Source organism: Sturnira hondurensis, unplaced genomic scaffold, assembly GCF_014824575.4.
Source record: "Sturnira hondurensis isolate 20B ecotype Veracruz unplaced genomic scaffold, ASM1482457v3 Scaffold0015262, whole genome shotgun sequence".
In the NCBI taxonomy this organism is placed as follows: Eukaryota; Metazoa; Chordata; class Mammalia; order Chiroptera; family Phyllostomidae; genus Sturnira; species Sturnira hondurensis.
The window spans coordinates 39,646-54,795 of NW_028087893.1; the positions used below are offsets into that span (position 1 = coordinate 39,646).

Sequence of the window (15,150 nt, forward strand, 5' to 3'; positions counted from 1 at the left end):
TCCTGAGAGAGCAGAAAAAGCCAGTGTGCCTCCATCCATATGGGAGAGTGACTTGGTATATCAAACAGATGGTGCTTTAAAAATATTAAATTATTTAATGCAAGATAAATAGCATTTTTAAAAATCGTATTTTTAAAATCACATTTAAATAGAAATGCTCTATCTACTGAAAAGAAATAAAGAGAAAGACAATTCTTAGGAATAATAATAGCAAGAAAGGACCCAGGTTGTTTAACCGGCAGGGTGAAGGCCCGACATTTCACTTCGATATCTGCCCAGCACTGAATGCCAGTGACCCAGAGAGCACTGTCGGCAACACGTCTGCGGCCACACCACCCTGGTCGCATCTAATCTTGTCCCATGTCGGAAGGTAAGCAGCATTGGCCTGGCTAGTACTTGGATGGGAGGACCATAATTAGCAATAATTCTTTGTGTCGCCTTCACTGTTGATTGCTACTTTGCTTCATAAAAAAGCTTACTTGGTCCACCTACTTGATACTTTTCCAGTTTGGCTGAAAAGCATGTTCCTGGCAGGTGCGCAACATTATTGAAAGTACCGTAGCGCACTTTTGTCTCGCACATCCTCTGACCTTCCACTCTTTCGTCCTGTCCCCTAGAGACATATTTTCTCCTGGAGGAGGCGTGGGGTTGTCGGAGGATGACTGTGGGGGAAGGGGAAGGCTGCCAGTGAGCTTCTGACACCTTAAACACACAGCACCTACAGCAAAGCCAGCCTGGAGGCTTCAGCTCTGGGGTGGGTGCGGGGAGGAAGGAGTCTCATCAGCGTGGCATGAGCCAGGTCTGCAGGGCGTAATAACTGAGTTTTGCGATGGGCAGAGATGGAGGGAACTCAGGGAGCAGCGCTGCCTCAGAAAGGGGTATGGTGGGGTAGGGCCAAAGAACTGGGAACTGTGCATCAGCTTGTAGGACACTAATTCCCCAAAGGATCATTGAAGGTAGAAACCTGAATAGAGTCCCCAGGCAGCTCTGGCCCTCCACCCTTACCCGGCGCACACTTCCTCACGGTGGTGGAGGGCCATAAAGATCATATTTGTTACAAACCCCTACAAAGTTGCAAATTCTTTGCCCATCCATGTTGTAGGATGTGTAAGTTCACCACTCCACTGCAGAAATTACCGCGAGAGAGACCAATTCTCTGTTCGACTCCCTAAAAACTCACAGCTACACGCTAACTCACTGAGCCTCAACAGTTCTCTCAGTGTCAGGACAGAACAAAAGCCCCTGTCTTCACATTCTAGAGGAATTGGTGCGGCCTCAAACTCTTCTTGTCAGCGTGTCCCTAAAAGTTTTGGGGACTTTGGACACTGGGGCTTAGTCCCACTCAGGCCCCACATGGCTTTGTACGAAAGTGCGTGGACTTTCAGGAGACCACGCCCAGTAGCCTGGCTGTGCCTGCTCCCCGGTTCCACTGAGGTCCACTCACTCATCTCCGCCAGTCTGTAGGCACTGCTTCCCGCTGCACCTCTTCCCTCTGCTCGTGAGTTTCTTGCCTGATTTCCTGCCTGACGCTCCTTGGGAAAGTCACCAGGGACCAAAGCCACCAACGACCCAGTGACCAAGACCCAGGGTGGGAAGCTGGTGACCAGAGTAGGCAGGTGGCCTGGGGAACTCTGGGAGAGGAAGTGAGGACCCAGCTGGGGACCAGTGCCACAACCAAGCAGGGGACTAGGTCCCGGCCAGTCCTGGTTTGGTTTGCATCACCCCAGGCAGGTTCTCACGCACCAGTACGAGGAATTTGGGAATGAACAACTGCACTCAACCCAATAGCCAGATGTTTGAGGAGGTGGCCAATTGCTGACCCAATAACTGCAATGACTTTTCCTGGACGCAGTGAGTGGCTGTTTCCACACTGCAGGGAGCTCAGTTAAGGTCAAGGTAAACCCTACCCTTGAGGCTCCGGTGCGCGTACCATCAAGTTGCTGTCTTCTGCAGACCTTGCTTACTGGAAACCACACAGTTTGGGGCAGATTGCCTGCACTGCTTTTAGGAATATGTGATTCTGGTCACGTTCTGTGTTTTAAAGACCAGCAGTTTAGCGGGCACACAGTGCCCGAGCGAGTGGCAGGACCCAGTTACCTGGTTTGGCACGGCTGCTCGTTGCACTTGCGAATCTGGGGCTCTGGCTTTGTTAAGTGTCTGCACTTCTTGTTGTCCACAATGCTGATATTTTTGTTCATGATTTTCGTGCAAGACACTGTTGTCTTCCTTTCTCCTGAAAAGAGCAAATAAACAGATAAGGAAATGTTATTATAGACCTTTATCTGAATGGATCTGGGAGTTGTTCATTACAGGCTTGTTGTCATTTTCAGAGATATTTTAAACAAATTTTAGGTTAGATCAGTGAAGATGAGATTATTTACATAACAAAATGCATCTCTAGGCTTAAGGAAGATGAATGGTAATTTTTTTCCATGTTCGAAATTAAATGGCAAGTTTTATAGTATGAAGGGATTGTGGCGCCGTAAGTTGACAAGATATTTATTAAAGATTAGTAATGGATGCTCCATCTTTAGCCCTGAGTGGTGGACACATGTACTTGTGTAACACCTATACATCTTCATGAAAGCACATAAACATGCATGTAAGCATATATTTACCCTTTTCATGTACTGCACCTCATTGGTGTTCTGCGCCAGGCTACGGAAAGCAAGCTTAGAGTGTGGCTCAGACCTTTATTCTAATCGCCTCTGATAAAGACTCCCAGAACTCTAGACAACCTCACTCCCTAGTGATTGTCATGGTCTCTGAGAATGGCCAGGGGGCCCTTGCCTGCCGTTGTTCACCAGACTTCAGAAGGCTGGCTTTTCTGCTCTCTGGTGTGGGGAAACCGACAGCAGGAGATAAAGCTGTGGCTTGTGCGCTGCCTCTGCTGGAAGCTCGCCTACTGGACGATGCCTTTACTTCACCTTATTTCCAAAAAGTCCACCAAAGATGTGCTCATTCTGTTTCTCTACAAAAGTCTAAGTATCTATGTAGGATTTAGTAATCTCACTTATTCCCGATATCATAAAATAATTAAATTAGCCAACAATTTTAAAGCCAGATGGATCACGAAGGATTAAGAAAAAAACCCCACAAGTCTCCTGATTCACTCTTCAAAGGCCCAATAGTTAGGATCTTGTGATGGCCTTGCATGAATAACTAGGGGGCTTGGAGTGTTCGCGCTGGTCATGCTGAAGAGGATGGCCTGGTGGGGCGGCAGACAGGCCACCATGTCATTCAATCAACAGGGAGGGAAGACTGGCACCAGGGAAGGGGAAAAAAGGGAGTGGAGAGAGGGAGAGATTTTAATAATTTTTGAGTATCTTTTACTTGGACATTTTACGTAGGGGATGGGCAGAGATCACAGAGTGGCCAAGTACGAGGCAAAATCAGTAGAGTAGGTTCCGGGTCTTCCCTCAATCTCCCTCTCAACAACACTGAGCACAGGCCCGTGACAATCTGCAGTACGAAAACATGACCACACCTGCATGTACCTACACGGGTTAGCTAACAATGTGTCTGTGGTTAGTGTGCGCCACAGAACTGAAACCATTTACGTCTTCAGTTCATCTTCTGGCGTCGGCAGCACACTAGACTTAATCACACACACGTTTAATACCCACCAACTTCATACCATCTCCAAATAAACTGCTGCAGAAGCAAAAACAACTTATCATGCCCATTTATTTTCCCCAGAGAAAACTGGCCCCCAGGGTAGGAGCTCTCTAAATGTAAGAATTTGGGAGCCATTTCCGGTCAAGCCCCTCCAAACCCCCGATGTTCCGGTGTGCCTCTACGGCCTGATGCACGCATCACATAGATGTCACACCAACTTTGTCAAGTGCTGCCCTAGAGAAGCATTATTTCTACATTACAACGATGCCAACCTAAAAGCAGGATTAAAAATATTACACTTATGAAACATTCATGTTAGTTTTCAAGTCTAATTGAAAGCCTTTGTAGTCCCTAAGACACTGCTTTGCAGAGTAAAGTAGAAGCCATTTGAATACTGGCTTCTTGCCAATGACAACATAGATAGATAACCAACCCCCATCACCCAGAAGGCTTTTGCTGAACATACCTGTACTCACGGAATAAATAACTCAGGGCTCATTATTCTGCATTATTCCCTTCCTCAGAAAATATTGTACCTAATGTTAGTTATGCTAGCCCAGAGCTAACATACTGAGCTAGTGGAAAAAATTTTCGAGCATCAGTATGGGTATATCGTGAGAAATAAAGCTATCAGCAACCTCTCAGAGAGCGCCTCAGTGGGGCTCAAAGAAAGCTTGAAAGCGTGTGAGTATGAACTGGGACATTTCCACCATGTAGCAAGGAAGCTCACAGCACGCATATTTTGGCAGATAGGAGAACCTTAGTTCTAATTTTAAAAAAATTTATTGAACAAAAACAATAGATTCGGGGAAAAAATGTATTGCTGAGCTACAGACACTTCATGCCTACGAAAATACAACTAAGATCATAAAGCCATATGGAAATGTTATTGTTTGATTTTTTTTTCTTTTATATATTTTTCTGTCCCAGCCAACGCAGGAAATTTCCATTCTAGCATTTAATAGCAGTATTTATAACACGTCCAGCCCGCGGAAGGAACCCAGGGATGCACAGAAAGCGAAGTAACTGGCCTTCTGCCTGAACCGTGCGTGCTGCCGGCTGTGGACAGTGTATTGCTTGCCCCATGGCGAGTCCTTCACCTCCGGGTCATTCCCGTTAAGCCAGGGTTGGGGAAATCGGTTTCAATGTTTGGAACGCAGTTACGAATAAAATGAAATTAGCATGCTGCATTTGTCTCATTGCCAAGTTTGGGCAAAATCAGAACACGTCAGGTAATTTTTATGTAGCCACTCTTAGTTTTCCGAGGCCAAGTGACGAAGACGGGACAGATCCTACCCTGTGTCCCTTCCTGCCCAGGCTCAGAGGTGAGCTGGGTCTTTTTCCTGTGCTCTGGACTTAACTCCGGAAATGGGTGTTTGTAACGAAACTGTATTCTCCCCAGGTGCACCGTCCTTCTAGAACTGGCATCATAAACACAAAACCGTGTCCTCAGGCGTGAGCTCACGATGAGTTCGATGCTCATCATGGAGGTGCTGTACGTGCCACTGGAAAAGGCAAAAGGGCTCATGGACGCGGACAACCATGGGGTGACGCTGAGGGGAGGGCGACATAGGGGATTAAGAGGTAATGGAAAAACACAGTAAAGAGTAAATCAAAAATACAATAAAATTGTGGAACTCTATAAGAGGGAGGCTCTACATACATGTATTCATTTGGCCTCCTACATTTTTTTTTCTTTAGATTTTATTTATTTTTAGAGAGAAGGGAAAGGAGGGAGAAAGAGAGGGAGAGAAACATCCATGTGTGGTTGCCTCTCATGTGGCCCCCACTGGGGACCTGGCCTGCAACCCAGGCATGTGCCCTGACTGGGAATCGAACCGGCGACCCTTTGGTTTGCAGCCTGCGCTGAGTCCACTGAGCTACACCAGCCAGGGCCTAAATCTCTTTTACATTATTATGTACTTACTTATTTATTTATTTCTGAACTAACAAGAGGCAGCAAGTGAACAGAAGTAAGCACACTTTAATGAGGACAAAACCCTTTTCTCTGCACACGTCTCAGGGACACATCGACTGCTGGTTGCTTTCTAAGCATACATTTCAAAGTTGAACAACTGCCCAAATCACATCCTGTCATCTACTTCTCAGCCATTTTTTTTTTACATTTCTATAAAATATTTTTTCTCAGGGTTTGGGCTTAACAGTAAAATGACTATTTTGTTTTTTTAATGAAAAAGTTTTTATTTTGTATAGTGTACCATACCCACTATATAATCCAAACTGATTCTGTCATTTCCATGCACAAATATTTAAATGTGATCTCATCACCTTCAAGTTTATGCAACCTGAGTGCTAGCAAGGCACTGAAGGACCTTCACGAACTTGCTTCTTTCGACTTTGCTGTCAAATAATTTCTCCCGGCTTGAGGCTCCTGTTTTGCACCCTAGTGAGAAATAGTCTCACCCAGTCCTGGTGTCTTTGCACCTGCGCGTATTCCTGGGAGGCTTCTGCATCCCCGCCCCTACTCTGTGCAGCGAATGTGCTTTTATCTGACCCCCACTACATGGGCGGCAAATCCTCGGAAGGTACAAGGCATTCATCTGTGGACCCCTCGGCAACAGTGAGTGGGCTGTCCTCATTGGAAAAGGCACCAGCGAGTGACGCATAAGCACACAGTTCAAGCCCAAAGTGCTTTCTGTACAAAGAGGTTCATCCTAAAATGGTGAAAATCATCTACAAACAAAATGACAAATTATGGGGAACAGTTATAGATATCAAATCCAGTTAATGGGTCATCATTTAGGTATTAAAATTCAAGTTTATAAAGAGCTTATGTTAACATAAAAATGGTCCTACTAATTTAAGTAAAGAAAGTAGGACACAAAATTGTATTGATTTTATTGAAATAAAATAATGCCAAGAGAAAATATATTTTGGTGTCTTTTTTTGGCTAAAAACATTTATTTTGGGACATGCACATCTAAAACGGGAAAACAAAGTGCACCCTTGAAAATGTACAGGCATCTGTATTTCGAGATGCTTCCTGAACTTGGACCCGAAGCTTGGATGCCTCCTCGGAATCTGGCCGGGGACAAGGAAAGCTGCGTCTAGGGCATCGCAGCGCAAGGTTATCGCAGCACGCTGAGTCATGAGCTAGTAGGAGTTGGACCGAAGTGAAGAATGCGGAATGTTGGCTTACGTTTCTCCCCCTTGAACTGTATCTATTTAGATTTCCTAAAAGCCTGTTCAACTCTTCATTTATTTCAAAAGAGGTTATTGAACGTTGGGGTTCTTCTTACAGGTTTTAGTTCATTCATTTATCCACTGGGTCACGAACCACCCTGGCCTGGTCCACAGTTACTGCACGCAGTGTGTGAGTGCAGACTCGGCACCCGACGCTCGGGTGTCAGGGAAGGATACACCCTGAGTGCCGTGAGGGGCCCAGATCACGTAAACAGGTCTTCCATCTCAGAGAGAACTTTATCCATGACCCACACCTCTGCGGTGCCAAAATACATTTAAAACATTCCTCCGAAGATTTTAAAGATATTTTGGAATGCTAAAGCATACTAAATGTCTATTTCACAAGTACATTTTTAGCTGTTTGAAAATAAAAGGGCTGATTTCAATCGCCAATACTAAAACACAAAATAATACACCCATTCAAGTTTTCCTAGAATTACCATGTGAACTTGAAAAGGTGATTATGAAACGTGTATGTATTCTAAACTGTTGGAAACATTTACTTGAGACCACCAGCATCCATTAAGTACATCTAAAATAATATTCCTCTTAAAAGAAGGGATTTTTATATCTTAGGCTTTTTATATCTCATTATAACTCATAATAACAAGCACAATAAATTTGCTTTATGAGACTGACATTTCAAAACAGAGTTGAAGATGCTGATATAAAATTTAACGATGATGTAGAATAAAAATGTAGCTACTTGACACAAAGGTATCTTTATAAAAATTTCTTTTTTTCCCACTTACTGCTGGCAACCTAATGCCTTACAATAGAATTCAGAAAATAACTTATGTCAAACAATGAAATTTTATACTGCCTTGCGATACTTTGTTCTTGCTTAATATTTTTCTGCGAAGTAGAACAGTGCTATTTTCTCTTTTCTCTTGAAGATAAATTTTGCATGAATCTGTTTCCAATGTTCTGTGCTTTGAACTTACACTCATTTAGTTCATGAATATGCTGAAAGATTACAAAACTTTTTCTCGCTATAAAATCAACAGTGTGAAGTCAGAAATGATGAGATTCCTGCAATCCCGTCCATCCACTTTATTTATGAACTGCAAAGGAAAATAATTTCCAAAAGCCCAGAAATATTTTGGCACTGAAGTGAACATGTGCCCTATTAACAGAGTCAGCGATAATTGAAAGCCGTCGACTGAGCAGGACGGAACAGATTGGAGAGAGAGGTCTGGTCCAGCACACACTGTATCGAGGCTGCATATAATTAGGACTGTTTTACAAAAGAAGCCATTTGAAATAAAAAATAAGAACATATCTAAGTTCTTTTTCATTTTCATTTTATCTTTAATTAGGTTTACTAGGGGGATGTTGGATAATAAGATGGTCTGAGGTTCAAGTGCACAGCTCTGCACTACGGCTTCTGTGCAGCGCCTGGTGTGTTCACCACCCCCGCCCCAAAGTCCAACCTGCTTTCTTCCCCTTACCTTTGACCCCCTTTACCCTCATCGACTCTCCCACTCTTTCCCTCTGGTAACCGCCACTCCATTCTCTGTGTCTCCGAGTTTCTCTGTTGTGTCTGTTCACCTGTCGCTTTCTGTCGTGAGGACATAGGCCACATGAATGAGATCGTGCGGCTCTTGTCCCTTTCTGTCTGACTTTAACAGAATAAAATGAAACATCTCTCTGGACCCAAAGGAAATCTACATAATCTCTAAGGAACATGCCCTCCTCTGTGCAAACAATGTTTAGCATCTAAGCGGCTCCTGAAGACAGTGTAGGATGAAGGGGGAAGGAGCCTTGAACTCAAGAATCCTGGCTCCTCCCCAACTGGGCAGTCCCTTAACCTGCCTCCCCTTCAATGTCCTCATGGCCATCACTTAGAAGTTACACTTAAAACGATCGAAAAGTGCTTCTGACTCTCACACAAGAAGAACTTATCATAAACCTCTATTTCTTAAGGTTTGGAAACTGCCAAACTAGATTCCGTGTGGTAATCAATCTTCTTTTTAGAAAAAAATTTAACCCTAATCATTTGCTTGAACCAGAGGCTGACACGTGCAGAAGGCCTACTTCCGAAGCAGCTTTCATTAGACACAGTCACAAAAGAAAGAAAAAAAAATCAAGGATAACACAGTGCCCTGGGCAAACGTTTCCCTGCCTGGAGTTTGCAGTGTAAACAGACTCAAGAACGGTCCGTCGGGTCTCTGACACGAACCACTGCCTTGCACAGCTCCCCTGCCCACAGCCTGCCCTTGGACAGTGCCGCTCGCTGGTACCCAAGCTACAGAGCACGGAAGATTCAAAGTGTATAGATGTTCATTTCAAATATGCTTGTTTCTATTTGTGTTTTTGTTTTTTATTTGGCTAGAGGACCTGACGCAGAACCCCGTGAGTGGCATGGGCCCTGGCAGCAGGGAAGCGGGGTGGTGGGGAGCAGGCTTGTGGGTGGACATGGGAGGGTCCCACGTCACAAGGCAAATCAGGGCCTGGGAGACACGTGGCCAAAGGTGATTGCATTGTGGACCGATGAACTGTTCTAAGTTGCAAGAGCGATGTGAAATCCCTCTGCTGTAACGACTCTGTGTCCTTGGGGGCCAAGTGTGTTCTGTGACGTCACCACCTTCCCTGCCCCAAACACAGCCCTTGCTCTGGTGACCCCAGAGGGAGGCACTTGGGAGCCAGGTGAACACCCAGGGCCCTGAGAGTCCTGGCAACAGCTGCTCCCCAACCCTCTGCACCTCTGGGTGCTCCCCACATCTTCCTTTCTCTCCCTTGAGGACCCTTCCCTCCTTTCCCCACGGCCCCAGTGGGTGGCCATTTCCTTGCTTGTTCTCAGTTCCTCTGATGTGGAGGCAGCGGGGGGGGGGGGGGGGGCCCCTCCTCATCACCACTACCGGCCTGTCGGCCTTTCTTCCTCCTCTGTCTCCAGACTCTGCCACCCAGTCCTCTTCTTGGTGACATCTTGGTGACGTCAGACTTCAACCTCTGGGCCGCTCCCTTTCTTTGAGATTTCAGCCACTGCATTAGCGCCCTATTTTCTAACACTGCCCCCAGCACAAGTTTTGTGAGGACCATATCGATCTGAGTGACCCTTCTGATCCTGAGCCCCTCGGTCCCCGGCCCTCTCCTCTTCCTCCAGAACTTACCTTCCACTTTGAGCCAGCAAGTCCCCTGGTCTCGTCGTCACCAGTCACTAGAGCCCCTCCGGGATCTCGGCTCTGTCTCCTGCCACTGTCTCCTGGGGTTCCAGCCCTGTCCCTTCAATACCTTGGCCCTAAGAGTTCTGTAGCCCCACAAGGGCCTATGACCCACCAATCCTACCCCCTTCTCCGGTCTTTCTTGCCCCTCACGCCTTCCCTTTCTTCCTTATGCAACTCAATTCCATGGCCAGCCACCTTCAACTCCTTACACACAACTTCAGGTCAGCCGTAGTCTCCTTTCTTTTAATGATATTCACCTGGCAATTCCCAAACCTATGGCACAGGTGCTGTGGCAAGCCATGCACAGCTGGGGGTAGCACGCATTATAATGACTGGCGTCGAACTGAGCTCATGACCATGAACCTGAGGTGGACCACCGGCGCAATGCTGCAGTTAAAGTCCGTGTACCTGTCCATTCGTTCTCTCGTTCTCTTAAGTGACCTCTTTTCAAAGCTCCAATATCTCTTTTTTCACCTCCCCTCTCCGCAGAAGGCTTTTATTGGTAAAACTGACGTGACTGGGAGAGTTCTACCATAAACTCTCACACGCTGTACTGTCTCTTCTCCCGTGACTGGTGAAGGGCTGTCCGTATTCCTACCTCACGCCCCTGCTCCACTCCGTCCCCTCTCGCCTACTCAAGGTACCGCTCCAGCATCTTCTGCTCCTTCATCCACATCACTAGTTTTCTGTTCTAGTCCAGAAAATGCACGCCGGCAAGCAACCCTGTGTTAGTCCCCCTGTTAAAAACAACAACGAACTCTTCAACTCATATTCCCCTCCACTGGGGCCACATCCATCTGTCTTCTTCTCTCAGTGACGTTTCCGGAGATGCCCTGAGTCCTTCCTCCGACTCACTGCCGGCTGTTTCTCTTGAGTCCACTCCACTGAGTCTTTTGAGTCAAATACCTCATGAGAATTAATTTTGATAGCATCATCACTGACCAAGTAGTTTCAAATATAATACATACAATGTATTTGAAATCATAATAACTATATTTAGACATAAGAGTTGATTCTCAGCCTACTTTTTTCATTTTTTTACATTACATTTATTGGTGTGCCATGGGTTAATAAGATTGTATGGGTTTCAGGTATGTAATTCTATACTACACCATTTGCACATCACGTTGTGTGTTTACTACCCAAAGCCACGTTATTTTTGACTTATGAGCAGCTTTGATACAGTCCGTCATTCTGTCCTTCTCACACCACCTTCTCACCTGCCTGACAGGACAGCGCTCTCACCTGCCTGTCTTCTCCTGTGTGGCTGGCTACTTGCTTTCGTCTGCTCTGCTGTTCCTCCTCGTCTCTCTGCACTTGAGACGACACAGTGTCCCAAGGCTCAATCCTCCGACAGCTTCTCGCTCTTCACTCACTCCTTAGGTGACTTCACTTAGTCATAGCATTTAAACATCTCATCTATGTACAAGGTCTGTCCAGAAGGTATCCAGCCACGTAATATGAAAAATAGAGACGTTTACTGAAGATTCAAGAGACGAGAAACATTGTGCCTAGCACCATGATGCCTCAGTCCCCTTCAGAGTAGGCACCTTGGGACCTCGCACAGTTCTCCCAATCACCATCAGCTGCCCCACCGTATTTTCCTGAATCTCATTGATGGTCTGAAATCTCTTCCTTTCAAAGGTGATTTTAGTTTTGGGAAAAGCCAGAAGTTGCAGGGCACCGAGTCTGGGCTATAAGGGAGCTGAGTCACCTGGGTGATTTGATGTTTTGACTAAAAACCTTGCAGGAGACGTGATGCATGAGTGGGAATGTTGTTATACGAAGCTGCCAATCACCAGCTGCCCACAGCTGCGGCCTTCTACATCGTCGAATAGAGTCCATGGAGGAATGGTCAAGCTTAATGCAAAATTTGATGCAGATTTGTTGCTCTACTTGCTCAGTCGTTTTGAATACAACAGCCACACAGTACACATGATCACTCAACTGCGTCTACTGCCCCCACTGACGAGTACAGTGAAGTCATCATTGTCCACACATGTGTTTTCCAGTCCACTCTCTTTGGCCACCAGGTTACATCGATGTCTCACAGATCATTCCATTACATTAACAATGGTGGACTTTTTCCAGGCAGACCTTGTATTGTCTATCTCTAGCCCAATCTTCTCTCCTGAACACCACACATATATCCAACTCCTTACTTGACATCATACTTAGAATTCCAAAAGGCATCTCAAATCTGCTTTGAAAACCAAACTCTCTTGATTGTGCTGTGCCATAGGCTTTGTTATGGAAGTCCGTGGCAACTCCATCCTGCCAGTCACTTGGCCAAGACCATCGCCGTCGTCCGTGACATCTCTCACTCATGTTCCACATCTAATCCCTCAGCCTATCCTATTAGCTCTACTTTCAGAATACCCACAGAACTCGGCCACTTCCCCCGCCTCCATTGCCCCCTCCGTGGTCAAATTACTGTCATCTCTTGGATTATTGCAACAACCTCCTGACTGAGCTCTCTGCTTTTACCCTTTTCCTTCATTCTATCTACTCTCAGCTCAGAAACAGAAATCGTTGTTAAAAACACGAGCCAGAATAAGTCGCTCCCGGATTCAAACCCTCCAGCGGCATCTCACGTCAGTCAGAGTGAAGGGAGGTCGTGCGCACGTTCCTCCTACCCCCCCGCCCCCTCGTGCCACCTCTACTGCTGCCTCGGGCTTTCACGTGGAGCTCTTTGCCCCAGATAGTCCCACAGGTGGCACCCACCCGGACCAGATACTTAAACCAGTGTGAGCTCCTTAAGGCCTTTTCTGACTTCCGTATTCTGCACCTGTCCCCTCCCCTCTTCATAGGCCCTACTCATTTCCCTCTCTGGAATTTTTACCTGGAGTACTTGATTCTATGTTAGCCATGTATGTGTATGTTTTCTGTTTCCCTTTCTCCCAAACATTCCCCTTCAGGGGCCAGTCTTCATCTGCACTCTCAGCATCTCCTCCTGTGCAAATTTAAGTTATGTGTAGTAGTTGTCTCTTTGCCTAGAAAACAAAATTGATATTCTGCCTCTCTGTGCTAACCAGTTAACATTGTATAGATAGCCCTGGCTGGTGTAGCTCAGTGGATTGAGCATAGGCCTGCGAACCACACGATTGCAGTTCCATTCCCAGTCAGGGCACATGCCTGGGTTGCAGGCCAGTTCCCAGCAGGGGACTCACAAGAGGCAACCATACATTGATACTCTCTCCTTCTCTCCTTCCCTTCCCCTCTAAAGATAAATAAATAAAATCTTTTAAAAATATTGTATAGATAACATATACTTTTGTATAATTAAATACAATGTTTCCTTTAAGCTTCAGAGGGCCTCTGTCACTATATAGCAGTTGGAAATTTGCTAAATGAAAATGAGAACAGAAATACCAGAAATACCATTGCTGATACACCAGGTACAGTGCATGTCGGGAGCCTGGTGAGTTGGGACCTTGACCTGGCTTTGGCACTCACTGGTTCTGTAACCAACCACCCATTCAACCACAGCAGCCACCTGTCTCATTCGTAGGGCCTCCTGGTTTCCTAGACACACGTTTCGTGCTGAAGGAATTTGTACTTTTGCCTACTCAACTTCTAATATAAAAACAAAAATAAAAAAACCTTTGATTCAAATTTCAGGATACTTCTGTATTTATTGAAAACACTGAAATACTCTAAAACAAGTGAAAAGAAAGGAATCAAGGAAATTAAATTGATTTTTTCATCTGCACTACACAGATTTAACTCAAGTTCGCAGACGAGACAGAAGCAAGCTCAACACCTCTTTCCTGGGACCTTCACATCCATTTCAGGTCTTGGGGGCAGATGCATTTGGAGTTTAGAACTTTTCATATTTTATACAGATAAAAAGCAAAATAGAGAAAGTGCATGTATGTGACATAACAATGAGTCTGGTGGCCAGGACAGGCCCTGTGAGCAAACGCATCAGTGACAGAGCAAAGCGATGAGCAATCAGCGTAAGTGACATACATAATACGCCTCGATGGCCTTTCTTCAAGTCACATCAAACTTTACCAAAAATATTGAATAGTTGCGGTATTTAGCCATTAAATGTGCCACAAAAACTTTCAGTTTCCAATTCTTTATGGAGTTTGGAATTTCAGACAAGAGGCTACATATCTGTCTTAATGATCACTAGTCGATCAGAAAACAAGTCCCGTTCTGGAGAGACACCACTTAGACCACCCTTTACCTCCTCCGCACGTGGCGTCGCAATCTCCCCAGCCCGTGTGTGTCCACATGAAGAGCGGTTCCGGGGCTTTGGCGCTCTGATTCTCGGCCGGGGGCGCTGAGGGGACAGTGTATTCGTAGTGAAGGCCATAAGTCTGGTCCTGAAACAGCAGTACCTGCAATGTGACACATGAAAGGGGTGAAGGCAGGCGCGTCGGAGGGGAGCACACTCAGTGTGACGCACGGAACTAGGGTGCTCAGAGCCAAAAGTGATTATTGCGTGGTACACACGCTTCTTTAATAAACAGTAGAAATGTGACATTATTGCTTCAGTGTTGTCAGTCTCATACTTCTGAAAAGGTACAAGTTCCACACTTAGCTCTGAGCTAAAGGCACCGTGAAGAAAAGCCCACTCGAATGATGTCAGAGACACCAGATCACCTGCTTTCAAGTTGATGGACTCGAGTGTGTATCCTCTCTAACATCAAGTTGTAACACACGTGTTAATATCGAATGTAGCCTTTTGCTTCACGTAAAATAGAAAGCTGACGAGAAAGTCCCTGTATCGACAAGGGAAGGGGACAGAAGACTCCAGAATTCCTTTCACTCCAAAGCCAGCTAGAGGACAAGAATTTCATTCTATGTAGACTTACAGTTAATTTTGAGTTTTGTCAAAATTTTAACTTAGTAATAGCACAGTTATGTGCACACATGTGAACGGTGCAGTAAACTATAAAGGATGCATGAAAACATGAGAACGCCTGGGTTTGGGGCTACACTGGGTGCAGGCAGGGAGGCCGTCTGATTTGTTCTCCCCAGTATCCTGTTCCAGGCCCCAAACCGGTCACGGGCAATCATTCATATTCTAAATGAAGAAAAATACCTGAAATATACTCATCTTAAAAAAAGAAAGAGTAAACATGTGTTTCTTTATGAATACATTTGCGCAAACTATGTTGGACAACTCCACGGGATCCGTCACTTCTGT

At 45.6% G+C, this 15,150-nt stretch overlaps 1 protein-coding gene across 1 annotated transcript in view; it reads right to left on the reverse strand.

The window, feature by feature from the left end:
* The window catches only part of ADAMTS19 (ADAM metallopeptidase with thrombospondin type 1 motif 19), a 218,639-nt gene that overhangs the window by 24,420 nt on the left and 179,069 nt on the right, over positions 1–15,150 (reverse strand). The window contains exons 18-19 of the mRNA XM_037064401.1: positions 14,185–14,338; positions 2,098–2,233 (exon numbers count right to left, since the gene is read on the reverse strand). Of these exons, the coding sequence (XP_036920296.1) occupies positions 2,098–2,233; positions 14,185–14,338 (290 nt within the window). The remainder of the gene's footprint in view (positions 1–2,097; positions 2,234–14,184; positions 14,339–15,150) is intronic.